This window comes from the organism of the source record quoted next, unplaced genomic scaffold (assembly GCF_019419815.1).
Source record: "Pyrus x bretschneideri cultivar Hongxiangsu unplaced genomic scaffold, Pyrus_bretschneideri_v1 Contig6, whole genome shotgun sequence".
Lineage (NCBI taxonomy): Eukaryota > Viridiplantae > Streptophyta > Magnoliopsida > Rosales > Rosaceae > Pyrus > Pyrus x bretschneideri.
In genome coordinates, this window is record NW_025999798.1 from 5,997,886 (window position 1) to 6,023,327 (window position 25,442).

Below are 25,442 nucleotides of genomic sequence, written 5' to 3' on the forward strand. Positions count from 1 at the left end.
ACCATACCCATTTCAGGTAAGGTTACCTTCGTTTTCACGTCGAACTCAAGATACCCGATTTTTGGCATTGTTCATGCACACGTAATTTCTTATGTTTTTAGGAATTTCAAGCTTGTAGGAAGCTTGGTGAGGTCCTTAGGAGGCTCGGGGTGGTTCGTTTGAAGGTTTTGGACGTCAGGATCGTGAGTTTCGAGGTTGGCCGGAGTTGGTGGTGTTTTCCCGATGAGATTTCGTGGATTTTAGCACTTGAAAGTGGTATGAACTTGTTCCTCTCGTTGTAAGCTTCAATTTGGTACCAATTTTGTGAAATTTGGTTGAAAAACGAAGAAGATAGGACGATTTGAAAATTTCATGATTTTCCGGCGCTGGTGACGGCGCCGGAGCCTCGCCGGAGAAGACGACGGAATATTCCGTCAGTTTGGACGGAATATTCCTAACGCCATTGATGGAAACCGTTAAATTTAACGGAATATTCCTGACGGCGTTAACTGACGCCGTCAGCGTGCCAAGCACGTGCCTGCGCGTGGCCAGCGCGTGCGGCGATGAAATTTTTTTCTAAAAATATGGGGATGTTCCTGAGGTTGAGTAGGTCACGTTGGTGTATTCATACACGCCATTTGAGCATTGTATGAGAAGTTATTTCTTAAGGTTGGTTATGTGCTTTAAAATTTACGTTTTTATAGTTGTTTCGCATATAGGCGATACCTATCCCGAGGACGAGCATGGTCACTTGAGGTAAGGGGGTTACGACCCTTCCACATACCAGTGAGTGGGCTTTTGGTTTTCCGTATATACCTATATACTTATACTTTTCCCAGAAATTGATTTGAAACGTTTATTCGTTTATATGCCATGCATTATAGTGCCGTTTGTTTATACATTGTTAGTTGCATATATATATATATATACATATATATATATATATATATGTATGTGGGTGCTATGGACGCACAGGTAAGTGCCATGTGAGTATGATTTATGTTTATGTTCAGTAGTGATTTGAGATGCTTAGAGAGCTCATAACCTGCACCCCCGGTGTTAGTGCTCCCGCCCATAGTCGGGCACAATCCTTCACGTGATGTTCACCTCCCGCACCACACGCTCATCTTGGATCCAAGTTAGGTGCACAGGCTTGTCGTACAGACCACTTTAGGTGGTTCCGACTCGTAGGTGACCCGCGATTATTCACCCAGCCTTCACGTGATCGTAGCACTTGAGCGTATTTATATATTACACCTAGGCCTGCCGTACAGACCACTTTAGGTGGTTCCGACTTGTGTGCAGGTCTAGCTAGTGAGATAGAGATTTGAGCTCTAGATTCAGCCGTACAGGTCACGTTAGGTGACTCCGACTGACAAATTATATGACATTACCTGAGCACTTGCATTTTACTCTCGAGGTTTTGGCATAGCATGTTTCTGAGCATGACTTATATATATATATATTTTCTATTTTCTGGGAAGTATACAGGTTTTACGGCGAGGGGTTAGAACTTGTTTATGAAATGGTTTTTGAAAAGTTTTGTTTTTGCCCACTCACGCTTTTGTCTTGCGCCCCTCCAGGTTCTAGTTGGCTAGCACGTTTGGTGGCTTCCCTGAGGATTTCCCCGGCATATCTGACAGACCACCACCAGTGTAGGACCACCTTCGGGTGTGCTTTTGTTGTATCGTTTTCTCCTGGACTGCATTAGGCGTTTTTGCTCTGAACTTAGTGTTCACACTTACGCTTGCACTTGTTCGTTATTACCTTATGTAAAGCTAGTTTTTATTTTTTTCGTACTATTTATATTATTATTTTATTAGCTTCCGCACTGTGCACATGGTTACGTCACTTCCACGTGACGGCCAGCATGCCCTGATCTCGATCGAGGTGTGTCATATATAGATATAGATATAAATATATTTTTTCAAGATCAGAATATGCCCAGAATCACCATGGTCCCTTGGTGCCTCCATTATACTAGACTTGGATCCCTTGGTGCCTCCATTATACTAGACTTGGAATTATGCAAAGATGGAGAAATACTTACCTATCACGTGATCAGATATGAGATAGAGAGTAGTTAGATACAAAGGGTATTGAAAACCGTTGCCTCTTTAAGTTTTCCTCGTCAAAATGTGTGATGTTAAAAAGAATCTACCATACAATCATAAATGTATTTCTTCACATAGAAAATGTTGCAAACACAAAAATATATTATCAATAACACATCCGATTTTCTCGTGACATTTACACAACATGTTTGCCAATCGCGAGGACAACTGGACGAGAGCCTTTCCAAATTCCAATCGCAAAGGGGATTAACGTGTTGCCCTACAGCCCACAAGAGCAACTCTAAAAGTCTAAACCCTAATGTACAAGTAGGTCAATATTAATTAAGGAATGCTTAATCACTTGCATTTCTTTGGGGTAATTGTATAATGTGGTTACAATATAAGATAGCTATAAAGCAATTAAGGCCAGGAGGGGTTATTGGTCCATGCCTTCTTCAAATATTTGTTGAGAAAACAAAAGGTGCATGGAGGGTCAGTGTCTCTCCACATGCCTTGGGTCAGTTCAACGTGGGGTTCTTTGCCCTACCCGACTTTCTATCAATCCCCCTTCCGCACTCACACAAGCTTTTGGAATTTGCTTTTATATCCATCCTCTCATCTCATTCATCACTCCCAAATAATAATGTGTGCACTAGTGTTTTGCATGTTTCCTTTTCATATGTCGCATTGATTCATATACTATAAAAGCAATATTCCTAATTCATATATGTTACGGGGAGGAGGATTTAATAAAAAATAATATTTTTACTATTATTCTACCATCATTTTATTTCTACTATCATTCTAATATAGATGAAACCTACATGTGTTTGTGGGCCAATTTAGTTAAGTGCACTGATCTGACTAATTTAATTAAGTCCAGATCTTCTTGATTTTCTGTCTTAAGCATGTGAGACTAATAATAAAATACTTATCAAAACGCCGAATTCTCTCGAAATTTCAAAATATCGACTAAATATAATCATGTATCTATCTCTTTTTCTTTTCTTTTCTTTTTACCCAAATCGTATAGAATTTGATCACTTACAAATGAAACAAGATGTTGTGGTCCATGCATCATACCATGAGATTGCCATCTATAGGGCTTTTGGCTTTTGGGAATTTTCATTTTTATGTCACGTAACATTTAATACTCAAAACTCAATATTTCTCTACGCATGGAACTATAGTACTAGTACTTGGGGCATACACTTTGCTTCCGAACTTTTCACTTGGCCTCATTTTGTTTTTATCTCTCTCATTACATGATTAGTTTCAGAATAAAAAAGATACGAACATAGTTGGTAATAAATCCATATTCTACAAATCCTCATATTTATTTAGAATGCTAAAACTTGAGTCTTGACCCACTCATCTTCCTCATATTTAATTAGAATACAGAAACTTGAGTCTTGATCCATCCATCCATGAACACAACCAGATTCATATATAATAAATCGGTTGATTTGTCTATCTGTTCATAGCTAGGCTGGCAAGCCAATCAACAACTTCACATTCTCTGTTGCATAAGAATATTTGGTTGCTTTCAACTCAAAAGATGGTTGTTAATTAACACTTTATTGTATATTATATCCGATCTGAAACACTTGATGTCGACCATTCTCTCGGATAGCAACTAATTAAAGTTTAGACGTTGGGAAAATAGTACTTTGAGGGAGAAAAAATTATTAAGTAGAAGGCCATGATCGCATTTTGTGATAACATGCCAAAGACTATTACCTATAAAACTTTGAAATCTATAATTTATGGTCTATCACTACTTAAAAACAACAAGGCTACAAGCTGTCAAGTAGAATGGTTGCCAGGTAGACATGGTTTGTACAACCCATCTGAAATGGTGCATCTTCTTCACTATTTATCCATATATAGATATTAGGGCAAGGATTGTTTGGTACTAAATACCAAATTTTTAGTTGATAATCTTCGTGCATCATTTATAGTAAACTTTTATCATGTATGCACGTACCAACCGCTATTTTAGATATTAATACAAACACTATTTGGTTTCTTATAAGTCTTTTTTCTTTATATGCATAGTATAGTCCATCATATTTGTAAAAGTAACTTATAAATTATGATTCTTCATCTGTTAGGAGAAATAACGCGTTATATATAACGAGACAAATATTTTTTTATTGATACACCTGAAATACCAAATCTAAAGGGGATTTGTTCGTGCCACCGTGTATACATAGAAGAAAGGATATTCAATATTTAAAATATCTCGATTATGAAAGCTTATATGCTTATTTTAATAGATTAAGGGTGGGAGGAATGAGTTGTCTTTTGGGATTAGTGTGGTAATACAATCCTAATACTATAGTAATAATATATTAATTTATATGCATACATCATACATGCCATGACTAGCTCATGTGGCCGCCAATCTGTCAAGTGCTTTTCTAAACATATATTATACATGCTCTTTATCCTTCCTTCAGTCATTTCTCTTTGCCTCTTTTTCTTCAGACTCAAACTGCAAAGCAAAAGCACTTATTGCAAAGGAAAAGCACTTCTCCTCTTTTTCTTGTCGATTCTCATCCCATAGCCATGTCTACTGAGACTGGTGTTGTACCTGTGGCCGCTGATGATCAGGTAAACCTGCTTAAATTTCACAACTTATATTGTTAGTTCTTTCTTAATCAGATGCTGTCACCTCCCAGTATGGACACCTTGCAACGGCTTCACTCCAGTCGCTAGCCCGTCCTTCGGATCCCTCAAATGAAAATTCTCGTAAAATCGAGTTCCAAATTTGAATAGTTTTGTTTGCGATTCTCTGTGGTTTCAGTAGTTAATTATTGGTGAAAACATCTTGAATATTTGCTTTAAAGTTGTATGAAGAGCACTCGTCCACAACACACAAACATCTATGGTTGTATAGTGATATTTTGATGCTTAGGGTAATATATATGTGTTTATATCTAGGGAATTTTGTTTCTTTGGTTTATCATTTTTAGCAGGTCTGTAGCTCTCTATCTTCAACTGATGTAAAATACACCGGTTTTTCTTCACACGCTTGTTTTCTCCTTGAGCACCATTTTTTTGTCTCTTGATTCTCTTTTGATTTATTCAATCTGATGGCTAGTAATAAAATAGAGAGAAGTGCTAAGGGCATGGGGAGAAAAAGGGTGCAAAAATAAATGCCATGTACAATATATAAGTGTAGTTCCACTACTAATTATATTGATACCCTTTAAGATTAAAACCAATCACTTAATATGCAAGTTAGGAACAATATCGGCATGACTAGTAGTGAACCAGTGATTTGTCTCTCTGAAATCTTTGACATCAAAATCATCATTAACTAAGGCTGCAGAAACAGTTTTTCTTAGACATGCTTGATGTCGTTTTACCAATCTGTTATTATGATTTGAAATTAGTTGTTGATATCATATTGTGTTATGGCAGCCAATTGTGGAAAAAGTTCATGAAGAAACAGATGCAGTTAATGGGAGTGATAGTCCTCCTCCACCCAAACCTGATGAGAAGAAGGATGAAAAGGAAGATCTTGTAGCAGGGAGCTCTGTTCGTTCAGAGGTTTCTGCAACCAAGGTTGAAGAAACACCAGTGGATAACGATAACCAGACAGAGACTCTTGTCGTTGTTGAGGCTGAGAAGATTGATGATGATGTTCCGGTCGAAGCTGCCTCGAAAGAGATTGAAAGGTCTGATAAGGAGCCAGAGCAATCATCCACAAAAGACTCAGCCAGTGAAGCTGTTGAAGTAGTTGACAGTGTACCAGTGAAGAAACCGGCAGTTGAGTCAGTTGAAGATAAACCAGTGGAGAAAAAAGAAGAGAAGGCAGAAGCTATTGAAGCCGATGAGAAGCCAGCTAGTGAAACAGCTGAAGCAGTTGAGAAAGAAGCCGATGAGAAGCCATCTAGCGAAAAAACTGAAGAAGTTGAGAAAGAGTTAGATGAGAAAAAGGCAATGGAGAATGTAGCAATTGAAGAAGTTGAGAAAGAAGCAGAGAAGGATCAAGCTATTGAAGCAGTTGAGAAAGAAGCCGAAAAGACGGAAGTAATTGAAAAAGCAGATGAGAAAAAATCAGTGGAGAATGTAGCAGCAACTGAAGAAGTTGAGAAAGAAGCAGATGAGAAAAAACCGGTGGAGATTGTAGCAACTAAAGAAGTTGAGAAAGAAGCAGAGAAGAATCAAACTATTGAAACAGTTGAGAAAGAACCCGAAAAGATGGAAACAATCAAAGTAGATGATGAGAAGAAACCAGATATTGAAGTAGTTGAGAAACAGATAGATGATGGGAAGCCAAATGTTGAAGCTTTCGAGGCTAACGCATCAACTGAAGAAGCAGCTGATCAGCCAGCGGAGGAGCCTGTCAAAACTTCTCTTGTCAAAGATTCAGAAACTGTAAATGAAGTAGTGGAGGGCAAGCAACATGAACAGTTGAAAGATTTATTAGAGATGGAAAGAAATGTTGAGAAGGAACTCAAGCCTGAAGAAAATGCTGCCACTGATAGCTCTGTGCCAACCGTTGAGGAAGCACAGACAATTGAGAAAGAAGCTGAGAAAGACGCTGAGAAAGACGCTGCAGTTACTAATGTAGAAAAGCCAGTTGCTGAGAAGACCGAAAAAGAAGCAGGAAAAAATGCTGCAGACAAGGATGAGGAGAAGAAGATTGCAAAAACAGAACAAGAAACTGAAAGGAATGTTGAGAAGACTGGTGAAAATGTTGCACAAGTTGCTGATAGAGATTTAGTCGCGGCAAAAGAGGTAGTATTGGAGAAAGAAGAGTACAAGGACATTAAAGAGAATGAAGTTGTAGTTGAGCCTTCTGCTGCCATTGTTGAACCGGAAAGCAAGTTGGAGAAAACAGAAGAAGCAAAAAATGAGCCCGCTGCCGAGAGTCTTGAGGCCTCCAAAGAGGAGGCCAAGCAAGAGGTTGCAGTAAAAGCACAAAGCAGTCAGGTGGAATCATTTCAAAGGTGAAGCAGTCCATTGTGAAGGTGAAAAAAGCGATTATTGGGAAATCTCCAAGCTCAAAAGTGCTTTCACCAGCACCAGAAGCCAAAGCAGATGAACAAGTCAGTGTCAAGTAGTTCTTTTGGTCAGGTGAAAGATAGTTTTTATGGATTTTATTCACCGTGTAGCTGATTGTTTTGGTGTTTCCTCATGAGGGCAGAGACCATGCGTTTTGTTTTGTGTGGGATTTGCAAAGATTTTTTTTTTATTTTTTCTCAGTTCTTCTGATTGTAGGCACAATTGCTATTAGTTGTGTTTGTTATGGTGAGTCTTTTGTGTGAAATGTAATTGAACATTATATTGATTTGTTTATTAAATTTCTTAAGTTGTAATGTTGTAGCTTACATTAAGTTACATTTTTATAGTCTTTTTGTGACGAGGGAGAACAAATTGTGACATAATGTTGTATTGAAAAGGAAATGAAATGATAATCTTAAAACATTTAAATTTGTAATCCATCGAGAAAAACCTCAAGTCGTTGAATAATAATATATTTAACTGTAAAAGCTAAAGTGGCTTTACAAACTACGTCAAATCTTACTGTGGTTAAAAACACTAATTAAGGGAAACACGAAAAATAACAGAATATTTAAAGACAACCCTCAAAACTCAATGTTTTAAACCAATAGACAATATAACTTGGCCTTTAAAACTGTTTACTATGAAAAGTAACATATTTGACTCTTCTTGTTATTTTCTTTGAATTAACGTACTATAGACTCATATTGGGAGATCAACTTACATGACAAGACTACACCGCTATCGTGAAGTTCATACCATATAAGTCTTCTCATATCAGAGCTTTACGACCCAAATTTACAAAAGATTGGATCTTGATTCTAGGCTTACACCTGCGAAATTGGAGCTTAATTGTCTCATTATTAAACATATACAACCTTTCGCTTTAATCACATGTATATTGAACGACTACTTAACCAGGCCACATTGAAGGTAATCCTAAGAATAGGGTTGTAAATGTGTTGAGCTAAATTGTATTTCACTAACATAAGCTGTTCACAAATTTTACGAACTAAGTACATAAAAGTTTAAGCTTGATTTCTTTCTTATTGAGTCAAACTAAGCTTAGCTTATTTCTTTTTTTTTTCATAAGCCGAACTTTGATGAGCAAAAGGCGAGCCAAATCCAATGCAAGCTCGAATTGTTTCATGCGGATTTACAGGCGTATCCAAAAATACATTGAGCTTTCGGAATTGGGTTGAAAGCCTAAAATGAGTTCTACTTGGGCTGACTTTAGAGTCACATTTCCCATTTGACTTGTACACAAATTGATCAAGGAGTTTCAAGAAATTAAGAATGGGGCCGCCACCCCATCTGGAGATGGACAAAAAGAAAACTAAATTCAAAGTTAAAGGATTACATATGCAAGGTCGCAGTGGCTAATGTTTTTGCTACTTTACACTTAAGTCTAAATTCTCAACTTATAAATTAAAATAATTTAGAATAAATAATGTCATATCAAAACTGAGAGGAATAGTTTTGATGATAGTCGTGATTGTAGAATAAATTAGGAAAAGGTCTCCTGACAAAGAAATATGCATGAAGAAACACCACAAAGCAAGGCTAGAAAAGGGATCATGTTTAGTGGCGGATGCACATTGAGACCAAGTTGTTTCAAGATTATTTGGTGTTCAGAAAATATACATATGAAGGTCTTATGAGGACCTTCGAAAGTAAGGTATGACTCCTTTTTATGCCCACCAAGTGTTTGATGTTTGCTAGTCATATCTCGACAACACTCAGCAGGTTGTGTCGAGAGTACCCAACAATTTTCTCGATAATATTCATCATAATGCTTCTGCAAATGCCAATATTTGTTGACATATGTGCAATCAAGCTCGGCTGACGACAAGCCTACTATATCAATATCTGTTGATATATGTGCAACATGATCCCCGCTATATTTTAATTAAAAAAAAAAAAAAAAAAAGCCTTTAATACTGAGACTCTCCAATCTCTGAATTCTAGATTCGGCACTGATCGCGTTGTGCCCTCACTCCAGCGAGGCAGTAAATAAATCAGCCACGGGAAGAAGACAATGCGTCGGTGGGGCTACTCAACGCAAATAATACCTTGCTATATTTGACTGAGAAGGAAAGGGACTAGAAAAGAAAGTGAGATTAAGCTCTATGTGTATATATATATATCTTGATTAGTAGGAATTGGAGTGATTAAATGATTAAAATTAGCAATGGCATCAAACACACATGATAGTATGATACAGCTTGGAATTGGAAGAGAGAATAAAGTTGCAAAGAAAAGAGAGGTTCTTCGGTGCCCCAATTGCCCATGCATGACCTTTATTGGGTTCATAAATTGTGGGAGCCTTAAGAAGAAAAGAATTGGATAAGATAGAAAATGACATTTTGTAGGTGACTATGGGGGCAGTGGTAATTAGATGTTGGGAGCTATGGCCAAGGCCAGCTTGGAACAATTTGAAAGTGAGAGAGTAGCTATCTCTATATATGGTGAGCATTCGAAAATACTTACCCCCTTACATATAAAAGAATCATTAATTTGTCGTTACTGACGAATCACAGTTTGAAACATGGTGAGTTTCTATGGTTTTCGTTATAGAAAATTTGGTTTTCGTTAATATATGATGAGTTTCTATGGTATATGGAATTTAAAAGCATTTTTTTATATAGAGGCACTTAACTCCTTGTCTATATAAATGAGTCAAATCACAATTAAAAATGTGTTTTCTTTTGTACGATTTTTAGTGAGTTAGTAGTCTATATGTATCAAATTGTAATTGGCAATTAAGAAGAAATGTAAAAGGTGAGCAATATTGATATAAAACTATGTGTGTATGTATAAATATAAATATATTGTTATATACAATATATACCCGTATGTATGCTTGAGATGTACACAAAGTAATTAACATGAAGATCAATGTCATTGAAGAAAGAGAAAGATATATGTATGGCAGAGGCACGCTGTGCCAGACCGAAGCAACATATAGGGGGAACAACCTTTTCTTATACCCTTCTTGCTTGGTTGTTACAAACCCAAATCTCCTATCCCTCACTTCGCTCTCCCTTCGAACCCTAAACCTTTCTTCAAGACCAAGCTTGCCTACCTGTTCCCCACCCACCCCAAAATAAATAAACAAATTTAATTTAGGCGCCCTTAAAATTACTTGCCAAAATCATCCCAACATTTGAATGGTGAGGGTTTTGGGGCTTGAATCTAACTCCACTCGTCTTTGAAATTCAGACTTGCACTTCACGTCTGTGACATGTATGATGCAAACAATTTAATACATTTAGATCAACTATGACTTGCGAAAGATTTCCTTGGTCACATCAATAGATAACCAATGACTTGTATAAAAAAAAGATCACAATGTTCGAATGTTGGAACAAAACAACTAACGATTGTTGTAAATATGTTATCTCGTTAATAATGATGATGCATATGAGGTCATCGTTAGGGCATAGGTGTACATTTGCATATATGATAGGTTTGAAAGGAATTGTGCTAATGTTAGTCGCACATGACATTATCAGCCTCTGATGTATGTAGCAACTGTGGAGCCTTCAAGTGATAGTGTAACATGTGATTGATACTTGCATGCATCCCCTTTATTTCGAGATTGTACGACCTTAAACAAAGTTCATGAGTATGAACTAGCAGGTCACGGCCGGCACCTCTCAAACTAATGGGATGATTACAAAAACATAATAACTGGTCAAGCATGTGTGAGGGCTAGAATTGAAACAACTAATGATTTGTGGAAGCACGTAGTGATCTTTAAAACTCAGTTTCAGTTCACATAGCTAATCCTATATTATTCTGCACGTGTATTAGATGCTCATGTAGACCATGACTACGTCTCTCAAAGGCCAAGACATGAACCCAACTTTATCAAACATGCAATCAACTAAATTCCGCCCAATAAACCCACCACTTTCTCTCTACTCTCTATCTCTCTTTCTCTTTCTCCGTCTCACTGGTTTGCAAAACTAAGTCTTTGAATTGAAGCAATTTATCAAACACCTCAATCGAAACTCCTACGACTTTGGCACTTTTTATAACTTTCAAACCTTCATGTTCCATCTATGTCTCCCCTCGTCCCTCCAGTTCACTCTTTTTGCTTTAACCTCCCTTTACCCCTAGCTTTTACCTCTTGCATTATTACAACAACCAATACCAAATAGCACACGTGTTGCTCTAACTAAACGGAATGCTAATTACAATAGTGCGCATCAAACATCTAAGTATTATCATACGTACATGTGACTTTAATACTAATACGCGCGAGTCTTTCAGATCTAAGAAGCTTGATACATCAAAATGTTCAACGAACCAATAAAATTTGAAGTTAAGTTTTACGTTAAATTTGTATGTCAAGTGAGAAATAGGTTCAATTTTACGTTTAATTTGTATGTCAAAGTGAGAAATATAATTAAGGGAGAGGGTGTTGCCAATGCCAAGAAGAAATATTGAAGGTAGTAGATGATGATTTTATGTTTTGTCTGATGGGTGGAAGGAAAGCAATCACTTCACTTTATTATACATATGCGTGTGTGTGTGTGTATTTATTTATATATTAATTAACTAATCGTTTGTTAGTATCTCTGATGCAAGGATTCAAATTTTATATTTGAGTCTAAATATAAGGTAAAATATCTTCAATGCACATGAGATTTAAAACTCATATTAGAGTTTTGAGGTAAGTGAGATCCAAATTTATGTTTCCATATGAGATTTAAGTCCAAGGTGAAGCCCATGCTAACTAAAAAAAAATTATTTAACCAAGAAAAATGAGATTTAAGTTTTGAGTCCAATCATCTCCAATGTACATAAATAAATTGCTAAAATTCAAAGGGAGCATTTTTGTTCACCACCATGAATTATGGTGTATGCTCACCATACACTTAATCATCTTCCACGTGTTATTTCACTTAACTTTGGTTAATTTTTTTCAAAATTGAAAAATGAACATTTATTATGAAATTTAACCAAAGTTAAGTGAAAAGACACGTGACAAATAATTAGATGTATGGTCAGCATACACCATAGTTATGATGGTGAGCAACAATGCTCCCAAACACAAATATGAGTTTTGAGTCCAATGTTTTCTTCTCTAATGCAAAGACTCAAATCTTAAAACTCAAAATGAGCCTTAAAGTTTAAGTCTTTGCATTGGCGAAGAAAATCAAAATACACAAGTCCACCACCTTTTTGAAATCCAAATATGAAAGTATAAGTCTAAAATTTAAGTCTTTGCATTGGAGGCGCTCTCATTACTAATATCTAAGAGGATTTTTTGGGTGGCTCGTCACCATGAGTCTATGCGTGAGAGGAGCAATGTGAAGGGAATAAGATTGTGCATGGCCGCTGAAGGCTGTCCCAAAAGACCTGTTTATCCCATATTAACAAAATAATATTTTTATTAGGTGTAATTAATCACAAAATATAATATAGTTAAGAACACATCCTAAAAGATAATTTAAATTTTAAATTTAGAAAAAAGGAGAAAAAGGGCAAGAAGGCAGATCATCTGGTCTCCGAAGAAGGGATTGCTACTTTAAGTTTGTTTCCAACAAGGGACTAGGCAAACTGCCTTTGCTTCCTCTTCTTTCCTTGATGTTCTTTTATTCTTATTTCTTAATTATAAAGGGCTAGGATTCTTAAGAATAAAGAAACAGTTGTCTGCCCATGAAGTTCTTTGGTTTGGTTGGTCCATTGTGTCTGGATAGAGCTCTAGATTAATATATAAGCTCTTAAATTTGTTTAACATAATATCTAATACATAATTATTATTGAGAAGGGAGACATATTATCCAATCCAAGTATGTCTAAGTGGTCTATGGCCCTATATATGGATGCCATCGTTTAAGTACCAAAAAAAATATTTTGAGTGATGCTAAAATACTATCACGTAATATAATCAGTTAATATGTGATATACAACAATTTTATATAATAATTTTTTAAATATTTCATACGATAATTTGTATTATCTTGAATTAGGTATACTACTATTCTAGTACTAAACAATAATTTCTCAATACCTTCTCTTCTCTCTAACTTAATTTCATGTCAACATAAGTACATACCTTCAGTGAAATGACCCGACTACTTTGCAGAAAAAATTAACCCCCCAAATTTATGGTCATCCACTTATGGACTCACAACCGTACAGCTACAGTAGAAGAGCCCTGCAAACTGAGTATCACACATGAACTAATTAAAAGCCTCAGTATATAATCATGTTGATGCGGGGCTTTCAAAAAATTGTACAATCTGGACGTGGGACATCTAATGTGATTAAATTAACATTTATCTAATCTCCAACTTTATAATCAAGGAGGGCCTGCATGCAATTTGATTGGCAAGCATGTATGATTAATTACACAGACATAAAACCAGAAATTAAAGAGAAAAATGAGAAAAATACTTCACTTGGCGGGAAGATGGTCATTGGTCAGTAAATTACCCAAGAACAGAAGTAGACAAGTTTTCTATATTAGGTAAAAGAAGATTATATTAAAGTTGATTCCTTTAAGTTAATTGAATACTGATAACTTTGTCCACCTTTAGGAGCCTCGATAGGTTGTTCAGTTTGAATTAAAATTTTACTTCAAGTATCAAGTAATATTAGGAGAAAAGTTTAGGTGGGGTTGTCTGTCTACGTTATTTGCAAAAATCTTTCACAAAAACATAAATGTCTTATATTATAGATTTATTGACCTGACATTAGTTTCATATGTTGTGATCGTGCGAGAGTCGTCCTAATTAGACAACAATCCAAGTGGGATATATATGATGCATGGAGATGTGGTGGGCCACAGTGGTAGCCAAATATGTCAAAGGGACCAGACTCTTCTGCTCAATTTATGACTTTGTTCAGTTTGTTTGGGATTTGGCTCCCTCTCCTTTTCTGCTGTAGTCTGTGTGTGTGTATATATATCATATACACACATATTCATGGCCTGATATAGCGGCTTTTTATGTATTTTCTCTCTGAAGTTTCTCAACACATCTGATAGAAAATGGGAAGAGCTGCTGCAGCTCATTCATCATCTTCTTCAATAGATAGCAGCAACTATCCTGATCATCATCGTCCTAGCACTACTGCCTCATCATCTTCTTCCTCTCTTTCTCGGAAAAGCAATGGAAATTACTGTAATAGCCTCAGCAGCACCAGAGCAGATTTGAGCACTGATCTGAGACTTGGCCTGAGCATCTCTCCCTCTTATCACAGTGACTTGCCTTCCACTTCAACCCCAAGGTATATAGGAAAAAACCACCCCAATGCATGATTGTTTTTTTTATTTTTATTTTTTTTCCTGCTGAAGAACAAGAAGAAATTAAAGGAAAATAATTCATGGGTTTTTTTCCAAAATTAATTCTTCATTCTTCCCAGCCAAAAAAGTTCTCATCTTGATTGATTTTTGTTGTGATACAATATCATATAATATACATACATCATATACATACATACATACATACATATACATACATACATACATATGCATATATATATATATATATATCAACCTATCGTATCCACGAGTAACTCGTTTTAGACTCCCATTGCCCTTTGAAAAGGTAAACGTCCTTGATCTTTCTGTAAACATGTGTATATATATCTATGTATGCATGGATATATAGATGTTATGACTGAAAGTTGATAGACATATTTTACAGGGAGCAAGCATTGATAAACTGGCCACCAATCAATTCTATCTTGAGGAGCACACTTGCAGGGAGAGCAGCAGACAACAGGCGCCATCCCTCCCTATTTGTGAAAGTCTATTTGGAGGGCATTCCAATTGGTAGAAAATTGAATTTGTTTGACCATGATGGTTATTCTGCTTTGATTTCAACTCTTTGCCTCATGTTCAAGACCACCATTCTATGTAAGTTATGAATACACATTTTAGGATTTCCTTGGGTTCATATTTTTTATTTGGCTACAATTTTGGAAGCAGGTCCTGAGGAAAATCATGTTCATTCAGACAAATATCATGTACTGACTTATCAAGATCAAGATGGGGACTGGATGCTGGTTGGAGATGTGCCTTGGGAGTAAGCACGCATAACCCTAGGGAGGCCAGTTTGGTAACGAATGGTTATTAAACGGCGCTTAATAACTCTATTTTTGTTACCAACTTTTGCCTCTCCTCCGTTTTAATTTTCTTAATATATACTTGTGTCCTAACATTGTGTTTCTCATATCTTGGCTTTGATACACAGGATATTCTTGACCACGGTGAAAAGATTGAAGATCACTAGAGCAGACAGATGTTGAATTATATTTTGGTCATCCTCAGAGACTCAGATACAGTTTTGTTGTCGTGGTGGTTTATAACTTCGTACTCAAAGAAATTCAGAACTAATATACATATTTTGGGCTACATCCAATCTTGTGTAAATTATCAAATATATAACAGTTGTATTTTCTTTTATTCAAGCCATATAGGGAGATTGGAACTCAATGTGAGGGAAGATCACATTATTCTAGCTAACTTAGCTACACTTGTATGTGTCCGCATAACAGTTAAGTTGTATATGTTTATACTTCTAGTATTTCACTCCTTTTTGCTGTCTCTTCAAAATCCACATCAAACCCAATTATTCCTGAAGTAAAAGTGAAGTGAAAAATTGGGGCTTTTGAACAAATTATTGATAAGAGGGTGGGGGGAAATTTGTTAAAATGGGACCATGGTTGGTCTCCATTTTTTCTTGTGCACTTCCTTTGTTTCCTCTTCTGTGCTTTTCACTTTGTTAGGTGGGAATTAATGTGGTTTCAAAGTCCCTTGTTGTCACAACAAGATTGTTGCCTTTTAGTTCTTGTGATGATGAATGGTAATTAGCAACTATATTCCTCATCGAAGAAATGACTTGCTACACGTGTTCGTGCTTGTTCGTGAGCTTAGACGTGCACACCATCATGCTTCTGACTCCTATCCTTTTGATTGCAGAAACTCGGATCAATTCAAAGATGGATGATAAAGTTATGAGCATCATAATTTTGATCCTAATAATGTTAAGACGTGCATCATAATTTTGATCCTAATAATGTTGAGACGTGCAAACATTGACCACCCAATTTCTTGAAACGTCGTGGTGGTGTCTCAAAAAGCAATAGGATGCTAAACCCTATTCCTCGTAACCGCAACAGTTAGAAAGAATCTACATTGTAATTGCTTGTATATCTATTTCTTTTGCGACGTATATGCAACTAGGAATAGTTGGATTCTCTCCGGCAACTCATTTAAAGTTTGTTGTCCACAAAATCATTGTATTTGTGCTTGTTATATTCTTGGCAGGCCAACTTAATTAGTCCAGAAGCCACCAGGTTACATTTACATCATGAGTAGTACTCAGGGAACCTAAATTGGTAATCAGGGGAAAACTGGCATATGGAGAATGGGGCACTACTCTCTTTGGCTATCTCCAATGAAGTGAGTTAAAGGTCCAAAAGCCAAAAAATGAACTTATTTGTTCAGAAACTCATTTCCAATCAATAGTTGAACTATAGTTCTATGGAGCCTACCATGCCATTATTTGGCCATAAGGGCATAGGTTGGTCAAATGGAGCCTCCCTCTTAGCCCCTTTTTTTGCTTCCCAACTCCTCAGTTGCAATAATTGATTCAAATTTAACAGTTAGATCAGAAAAATTAACCAATAAATTTAAAACTAATAAATTATTGAGGGAGCTATGTTTAGTCATTCAGTTGAAGATGATATATGAGTATAGCCTAACACTATTTATTTAAAAATAATTTTCACATGCTATAATTCTGGACGTATTTATGTTTAACTTTTTCGGCTGGAAATGGCCTTATTGACTACAATTGTATGACCACCAAGCTTAGAAAGGTTTAACTACCAAGTCATCCACATCAGTGATGTCATGTTGGAAATGTACTGTAATCCTTACCGGTTCAACCCCAATCAACGATGTACGAACCAAACCATACCAGCTAAAATCATCACTTGCAAACTTATATGTCCCTTATTTCATATCCATTTCTTTGATCGGGCCTTGGGTGTCCCCTTTCTATGGTACCATTTTGATATCCGTTTGTCACTACTCTCTTATCTTGTGACTACTTATGAGAGAGAGAGAGAGAGAGAGAGAGATCAACACGATTTGACTAGTTCTCATTTAGAGTATCGCTTTTTAAGAAAGAAAAAAAAAAACTTAGCTCTACCATGTAGTGGTATTTCTTTTTACTTGTAAGTTATGTGTTTTAGGTTCAAATCTCAAGAGTTCGGAACCAATTTATTCACCCATCCCCTATACACCGTTGTAATGAAAAAACCCTCAAAAAATAATTTTCAAAAATAAAAAAATAAAAAATGAAGGAGGCGGTGACATTTTTATAAATAAGTTTAACTTTGGTGGCACTCACTATTTCTACATAATTTCTTCTTTTTTTTTTTTTTAATGCACACAATATTATTTACATTCATGGGGGATGAGCTAAGCCTGATAGTGGACTAGCCATAATAATTTGGTTCGAATTTGTCTTTAGCAACAATTGAACATAATACTTTTCACTTACAAGTAAAATGAAATACCACTAGATTATAATATTAAGTGACACACCCCGACTCAGAGGATTCCAAATCAAGCTGTGCTGGCTTACACCTGGATGACGAAGCCATAAAGTATAGTGATGTGGAAAATGTGAATAAATTTTGAACCTAAAAGTACCTAAAGACAAAAGTGCGCTGTGAGCGGGGATGAACCCATTTCACACGCGACATCAGAGCATAAATAAAGTACAGTAGTGTGGGTGAGGATCATACCCTCGGAAGTAGCCACCTATATTGAGATTTACCAAGAATCCTCGTCGATACGAACTTTCAGCAACTAAAACCTGAAGGGATGCAAAACCAAAGGTGAATGGGCCTGAAAATAAAGTTTTAGTAAAAACCTTTTGAAAACATTATAACCCCTTGCTGTAAAACCTATATAATTTTCCAGAAAATAATAATACATAAGTATATAGAAATCATGCTCGAGAGTAGTGAAAACCGAGTATATGCCATGTCAAGTATCTTAGAGCAACTCCATCGTGGGAGCCCTCCCCCCTAGGCTATTCACTATTCAATCCACCTAGTGAACAATAACCGCCCTTAATGAACAGTAACTGCCTTTTACATCTCCACTGTTGCACTTGAATAGTCCTGACAATAGGCAATAAAATAATAGTATTTTTTTCACAAAACTTGTCTTCACCGTGGACGAAGAAGCTTCCATGGAAGAGATTGAGAGCTTTGCCCAGCTCCTATATGAGGAGGAGGGAGACAGAGAAGAGCAAGGTTAAATCAAATCCGACGTCGACGGAGAACCAAGCCCAGCGATGAGGAATCACCACCGGGTTAAGCAGGGTTGTCGAGTCAAGAGGGAACCGGTTCGGTTCCCCTCCTTCTTCCCTTCTCTCCTTTCTCTCCTCACCCATTGGTCACCCTCTTCTCTCTCCTCTTCTGAATGGGCATCCTGCCCCTCCTTTCTCTCATTTATCTCTCATCTCCATCGCCTATCTTTTCTTCCTTTTAATCTAGGCCACACACGTGGCTCCACCAGATTTTGCTCCAAAAATCTGGAGCATTCCAGAAAATAACTAATTTACTAAAATGCCTCCCAACTTTAAACGTTAATATCTCATTCGTTATAACTCCAAATCACGATCCATTTACGCCCACGCGTCTGTAGTGATGAGTACTATAGGAATACGCCAAGAAAATGAACATTACGTGACACGACACGACAGTCAACAAAAGTCAACACTTTGTCTCGAAGGGCATTTTCGTAAATTCACTTTTTAAAATTATAAAAATCATAATAATTGGGGATGGGTCGTTACACTAAGTAACACTGTTTCTAGCTAGATAGGTCAACTGTTTATTCGTAAAAAAGTTGAACTTTGGTGGCACTCATGTTTCTACATAATTTATGTCACTATTTCTAACATAGGTCAACTGTTTTTACGAAAATGCCACCACCTCCCAAACTTCAACTTACTTATGAATATGTCACCATCCTTTTTAACTTTAACTTATTTACGATATTGTCACTAAACTTCACCTGAATCTTTTCTTTGATCAATCTCAATCATGTCGTGTATGATATATTTATTTGTTCTTATTACTATAAATTTTTATTAAGTGTTTATTATTATTATTATTATTATTATTATTTTATCTTAAGAGTTGTTTTTATTAAAGGTCCCTAAAAAAACATACCAACAAAAAATACATGATTTCTTCTTTAGGAAAACTAATGAAAATGACTTCAAATCTTTACATTTTAATAAAAAAAACCATCCACTTACTTTATTTAATAATAAGGACAAAAGAATTAAAAAAAAAAAAAAAAAAAAAAACACATGAAAACCCAACTTGCGCCTGGCGCATCCCCCCTCCCAAACCCCCTTTCACTCTCCACTTTTTTCTCCCATTGTAAGCTACGTTAATAGATTATTATTATTATTATTATTATTTTGCTTAGAATAAGAAAAAGACTTCAAATTGAATTACATTCTTCAATTTAATTTTTGTTGTGTTGTTTCCCAACAGTAGTTAAGATGACAAAAAAAATTTCAATATGCTTGGAACATGGGGTGGTATACCACATGTCTCTATACAAGTTGTAAGATTCATGTGTTAAAAAATTAATAACATAAAAAATAAAATTTTCCACCACTTACATAATAACACATGGTGTACCACTTGTGTTCCAGGCATAAGGAAAATTTTCTCCAAAATGACACCCAAGCTCAAGAAATTGGATGGAGAGCTACATTTATTATTGTAGGTATGTCAAAAAAGTAAGGACATTTTAATTTGGTAATTGAAAACAGCTTTTTAAATATAATTTATGAAACAAAAACAAGAATTAGGCACTATTTCCAAAACTAAACCAATAGGTGGAAAATATTTATGAAACTGAACTATACAATATTTATGAAATTGGACTAAGAACTAGACAATATTTTATGAAACATGACCAAGAACTAGTCACTTTTTATGAACGTGGACCAATAACTAGACATCTATTTATGAAACTAGACCAAGAAAGAGATACTATTTATAAAATTGTACCAATCACTATACATTATTTATGAAACTGGACCTAATAACTAAGCACTATTTATGAAACACGATCAAGAATTAGACACTATTTATGAAAGTGGACCAAGAAATAGGCACTATTTATTAAATTGGACCAATAAATAGTATAGTACTGTTCGGTTTCATAAATAGTGTTCAATTTTATAAACAATGTCTGTAATGGATGCACGAATCTTACATGTGATGTCTTTTTTTTTTTTTTAATTTTTTTATAATTAAAATTGTGTCATTTTCATTAAAGTTAAAGTTATTTTGTCATTTTTATTAAAATTTAAAGGTTTTTCATTAATATTTAATTTTTTTTTGGGAACTGTTATTAGCACTCCAAAAATCTCATTATACACTCTCCAAAATGTTTTTTTCTTTCTAAATATAGAAAGTTTGGAGTGCAAAACAAGAATTTTGGAGTGCCAATAACAATTCCTTTTTTTTTTTTCATTAAATAAAGTTATAGAATGATTTTTTTATTAAAATAAACTTAGTCCAAGTCCTTTTCATGAAAGTTACCTTGTTCTTTTAACATTTGGCTTGTAGATAATAAAAAAAGGAACTTTCATGAAAAAGGCTTAGACTATGTTTTTCTTAATAAAAAATCATGCTATAACTTTATTTAATGAAAAAGACTTAAATTTTAATGAAAAACTCTTAAATTTTAATAAAAAGAACAAAAAAAACTTAAATTTTAATGAAAAAGACATAATTTTAATATTAAAAAAAAAATTTTGACGTGTGGACCCGCGCCCCTCACACAAACTGTTTATGAAACTTACTACACTGTTTATAAAACTTATTAGTACTACATTGTTTATGAAACTTAATTGCGCTACATTGTTTATGAAACTTGATTGTACGATATTGTTTATTTCACCAGAATGCAATAAAAAGATTATAAAAAAATAAATAAAAAACATGATAGAGATCAAAATCCACGCCGTTAAAGTCATGCATGGCTAATAGCTCAATATCATTACTAGAAAAATGGGTGATGAGTCCAATGATGTTGTCAATGAAGTTGCCCCACCCCTACCCCCAACCATCCAAACCCACACCTGACCGACTCCCTCCCAAACATATCGCCCCATATGTGGTTCTGAATCGAATGGAACCCACTTCAATTTGAAAATTTAATTTTAGAAGAATAAAATATGCTTGGATTATGTCAAGGGCTTATGCAACTAATGATTGGTCGGATGCACTTGCACGCGCCTTTAATTAGGTTTTTTTTGTTTTTTGTTTTTTTTTCTTTTATCTTTATCATTAAATAAAGTTATAGGATGATTTTTTGTTGAAACTTAAAGAGACTAATTAATCCACAACTGGCGGGTGTGACCGGCATCGGCCCAATCCAATTAATTGCTGGGCTAATTGATCATAAGACGTCGGGTTCAAACGTACCCGCAACTTGCGAGCCCGTCAACAAAATACGGAAGAAGGCAATTGGAAGGGTATTTTCGGCAAATAAAGACGAGCAGAAGGAACCTCAGAGACTCGAGCCAAAAAGAAGAAAGCGAAGACTCGGGTCGGGCATGTCAGCCGCTCCGAAATCCAGTAAACTGAAGAAATCAAAAAATTGGTGCAAGGAGGGAGAAAGAGAAGAGAAAGCCATGAAAGGCCAGCTGTCGGCTTCCTCCAGAGGCCCTGTCAAGTTCAGAATGTGAGTTTCTTACTTCTTATTGTTCTATTTTTTTCGAATTTTCTGAAGATTTTGATTGTCCTTTTCAAATTCCTGGAATTTTTATTCTTCGTGGAAAAGATGAGATTTTTCCGGAAAATTTCGATTATGTTGACAAATTTCACAATGGGGCAGGCCAACAGCTCAGAATTTGGTACCAATTCGCTTGGACCTCGACATCGACGGCCAAAGGTTCAAAGACTGTTTCACTTGGAACCCATCTGGTAGTTCTTTGGATTTTTCTATTTATCTGTGTGTGTTTTTTTTTTTCGAATTTTGAAAGTTGGGGTTTGATGTTTGATGAATTTGGTGACAGACCCTGACTCGGAGATTGTGGTGTTTGCGAAAAGGACAGCGAAAGACTTGAAGCTTCCTCCGGGTTTCATCACAGGCATTGCTTCTGCCATTCAGGTTGGCATTTCAACCATGTCTAATTTCCCCATCAGATTTTGTATTATATACGTAATGGGACTGATTAGTTATTACCTTATTGTCTGATATCAGTCACAAATTGTTGAATTTCGATCATTTGAGGGGCAAGACATGTACACCGTCGAGAGGATTGTTCCGATTAAGGTTAACTTTTATCATATTATGACATGGTTATCTACAATGGAAAGTAACAACCTTTCCATTTTTTAAATATTATTGATGTTGTTCTATTCTCAGCTTGATCTTCGAGTGAACCGCACTGTCATTAGGGACCAGTTTTTATGGGTAAGCTTCAAAGAGTTCTTCTGTTATCTTATCATTTCAATGCCCTGCTCTTACAATGTGGGTTTGTACATGTTCAATGGATTTCAGGACTTGAACAACTTTGAAAGTGATCCTGAAGAGTTTGCTAAAACTTTCTGCGCGGACTTAGGTATTCAAGACCCTGAAGTTGGGGTAAGACATCGTACTCTAGAAAAAATTTAAGAACTTTTGAATGATTACAAATTTGGTTGACACTTAAGTTCAATTAATTTTGGTCAAAGCTTTAGTTTGTGTCAGTGTTGGAACATTAGTGTCTTTTCAGTTTGCCAAAATAAGATATTCTCTTTTTGCAGCCTGCAATTGCCTTTTCAATTAGAGAACAACTGTATGAGGTTAGATTTTGTTGCTTCTTTGATTTTTCTTTTCATTTATTCTACCTTATGAGCTAAATTTCACAAGATATGTGAATGAACACTTGAATCTGTACTCATTTACTATGGTCCTTTTGTATTTCATCTTCTAGATTGTAGTTCAAAGTGTAGCTTCAGTAAGAGAAACCAGAATTAACAAGAAGGGACGCCGTGGAGCTGAGTATACTCCAGTCAGGTTTGTGGTTTTTTTCAAAATAAAAGTTTTTTCCCCTTTCCTGGCTGTTGTGCACAATTTACGTAATTAAGTAAGATAGGAAGAAAATAAATGGTAAAGCCTACATGCTATTATATAATTTGTGTGTGATTAATTCTCCTATCTCTCTCTCTCTCTCTCAGTAAAGTAGGTAGTACTGGATTGGACCTGGTGAAGCTATTTGGTCACAGATCTAGTGTTGTTCGGTATGTCCCTTACCACACTAACATTTTGAAATTGTTTTTTTTTTTTTAGCTGCAATTGGAAAGTTTCATGGTGTTAAATAAACTAAAATGCTGCAATTGCTGTTCATTGGATTTTATGCATGAATTGTGGCCATTTTTTGGTAGGCACCTCTTCTCCTATATGTTGTTCTTGTTTTGGCATTAGTTTCTAGGGGCATGATTCTTTTAGCATTCAACCTGGTAGTTAGTTTCTTCACGAGGGTACAGCCACCCTTTTACGCCACCCTTTTACTGGCCTCCCAAAGACCAAGACCATATACTTTCTATAGCTTCTTTTGCCTTAATACTCCCAGAATAGCTACACTATCGAACTGTAATTTTCTAACTTTTCAACCAAAAAATCACCAGTTCACTCCTGTCTTGATCTACTTTGAGGAGGAAAATGCTTGACCACAGAGGCTAGGGCCTCTATTCTGTACCTATAAATTAGTACTGTCATACTTGTTTCAATAATTGAAGGATTTGGTCGTCTGCATATGGCTACTTACTAAAATCTGCTATCAACAACCCTGTAAGGTTAACGTATTGAAATCCTCCATAGAAACAGGAAGATGAAACTAAAGCCTGTTTGGTAACCATTTCAGTTTTCACCTTTTTGTTAGGAACAGAGGGAAATATATGGGAGGAAAAAAAGGATGAAGGGTGGTTGGAACTGGAAGAAATGTGCATAGAAGAGTACTCAAAATGAAAACTAAAAACTAAAAACTGAAAACAATTTTTTGGAGGTTTTCTTTTCTTACATTCTCCTTCATCTCTCTCTCTTCCCTCCACCCTTTTTCATTCCTCATTCCTCCATATATGCATTTCTTCTATCCCTATCAAGAAAAACTAAACTAAAAATGAAATGGCTATCAACCAAACTCTTCGTTGTATACATTGTTTCAGCATGTGAATGTTAACCTTTTGAGATACATATGGATATTAATTCCTACACACGTCTCCAAATTCACCCTTTTAAGTGAAGAAGACGGTGCAAGGTTGTACCAAATTGCTCAATCAGTCTTAAGAGTTTGTCCACTGATAGCTTCCCCTATATTATATGTTCAATATCAAGGGTTTATTCACCCTCCAGCTTTGGAACATCATTTTATCTAATGACAGCCCTCTGGTTGATATGATTTAATTGAGTACCTTGTGTTTAACATTTTTTTTATTCTTAGAGTTAAAAAAAGTGAAACTTGAAATACTGATAGTGGTTTGCCACTTTGCTCCCAAATGTATCAGGAAAAGAAAGGAGTGGGATGTATACGAACCCATCGTTGATCTTCTATCAACCGAGGAAGTGGAGGCCCTTCAAGCGAAAGAAGAAAGGATTGCTCGGTGAATTAAACAGCTGTGAGGGTTTCAATTTTTGTTGTAGAGGGCGCCCGGCACCTATAGGCGACTAGCAAGGAGTCAGAAATCTGTGACTGATGTAATATGAAGTAGGGTACCTGTAGTTGACTAGCTAGATGTCTGTCTAAATTCTCTACATAGTAAAGAAATTCGTCGTTTTGACTCTAATTCTGGTTCTATAATAAGTTCATTGTTCATACCCTGCGAAGTGTACTCCATATATGTGGAATTCTTCCTTACAAAACCATTGTATAGAAATAGAACCAACCTCTCAAATCCGTTTGTCACGTGATCTGCTCGTTAAGAGTTGGATGTGAGATGTCGGTTGTATACAACAGTTGTAGGCATTCCCAAACTCACGTTGTGCATTCAAATGCTTAAAAATGCATGTTTTCTTCGCTTATAGTCTTCATTACAAACTTTAGGGTATGATCCTCTTTTCTCCATTTACCACAATAGGACCATTTGATCTTTAAAGGAAGAAAAAGACAGATCCACTAATTATTCAGATCCATCCAAGTTTTAGTGATGATTGAAAAAGAAGGTTGGTGGTACTTTTTTATTCCGACAATTTGATATTCTAAAATTATTATACGAAAAAGATGATTCTAACTCGAGTGCAAATAAGAATAAACACACTAGCTTGATCAATTAGCATAACCTTACACCTGCAATGTCGGTCACGTTCACCGGTGTGAAAGTAGTGACGAT

At 35.8% G+C, this 25,442-nt stretch overlaps 3 protein-coding genes across 5 annotated transcripts; all 3 read left to right on the forward strand.

Moving 5' to 3' along the window:
• The first annotated feature begins 4,459 nt into the window (after positions 1-4,459).
• LOC103944713 (calponin homology domain-containing protein DDB_G0272472) lies at positions 4,460-7,359 on the forward strand. Its single transcript, XM_009355179.3, has 2 exons — positions 4,460-4,649; positions 5,463-7,359. Exons 1-2 carry the CDS (start codon positions 4,605-4,607, stop codon positions 6,999-7,001), a joined length of 1,584 nt encoding a protein of 527 aa, XP_009353454.2. The 5' UTR covers positions 4,460-4,604; the 3' UTR covers positions 7,002-7,359.
• A 6,566-nt stretch (positions 7,360-13,925) lies between these two features.
• LOC103944796 (auxin-responsive protein IAA31) lies at positions 13,926-15,486 on the forward strand. 2 transcript variants are annotated; one of them, XM_009355260.3, is made up of 4 exons: positions 13,926-14,297; positions 14,717-14,928; positions 15,001-15,097; positions 15,266-15,486. In XM_009355260.3, the coding sequence occupies exons 1-4, from the start codon at positions 14,059-14,061 to the stop codon at positions 15,318-15,320; spliced, it is 603 nt and encodes a 200-aa protein (XP_009353535.1). In that variant the 5' UTR covers positions 13,926-14,058; the 3' UTR covers positions 15,321-15,486. The 2 variants fall into 2 exon arrangements, with proteins under 2 accessions (XP_009353535.1, XP_048428293.1); XM_048572336.1 differs by having other exon boundaries at positions 14,717-14,844.
• Positions 15,487-21,609: 6,123 nt separating this feature from the next.
• LOC103944712 (chromatin structure-remodeling complex protein BSH) lies at positions 21,610-24,930 on the forward strand. Of its 2 annotated transcripts, XM_009355176.3 has the most exons (10): positions 21,613-21,813; positions 21,967-22,055; positions 22,148-22,242; positions 22,336-22,407; positions 22,501-22,548; positions 22,636-22,719; positions 22,881-22,919; positions 23,051-23,133; positions 23,295-23,357; positions 24,621-24,930. In XM_009355176.3, exons 1-10 carry the CDS (start codon positions 21,686-21,688, stop codon positions 24,718-24,720), a joined length of 801 nt encoding a protein of 266 aa, XP_009353451.1. In that variant the 5' UTR covers positions 21,613-21,685; the 3' UTR covers positions 24,721-24,930. The 2 variants fall into 2 exon arrangements, with proteins under 2 accessions (XP_009353450.1, XP_009353451.1); XM_009355175.3 differs by having other exon boundaries at positions 21,610-21,813; positions 22,501-22,719.
• The last annotated feature ends 512 nt before the right edge of the window (positions 24,931-25,442 follow it).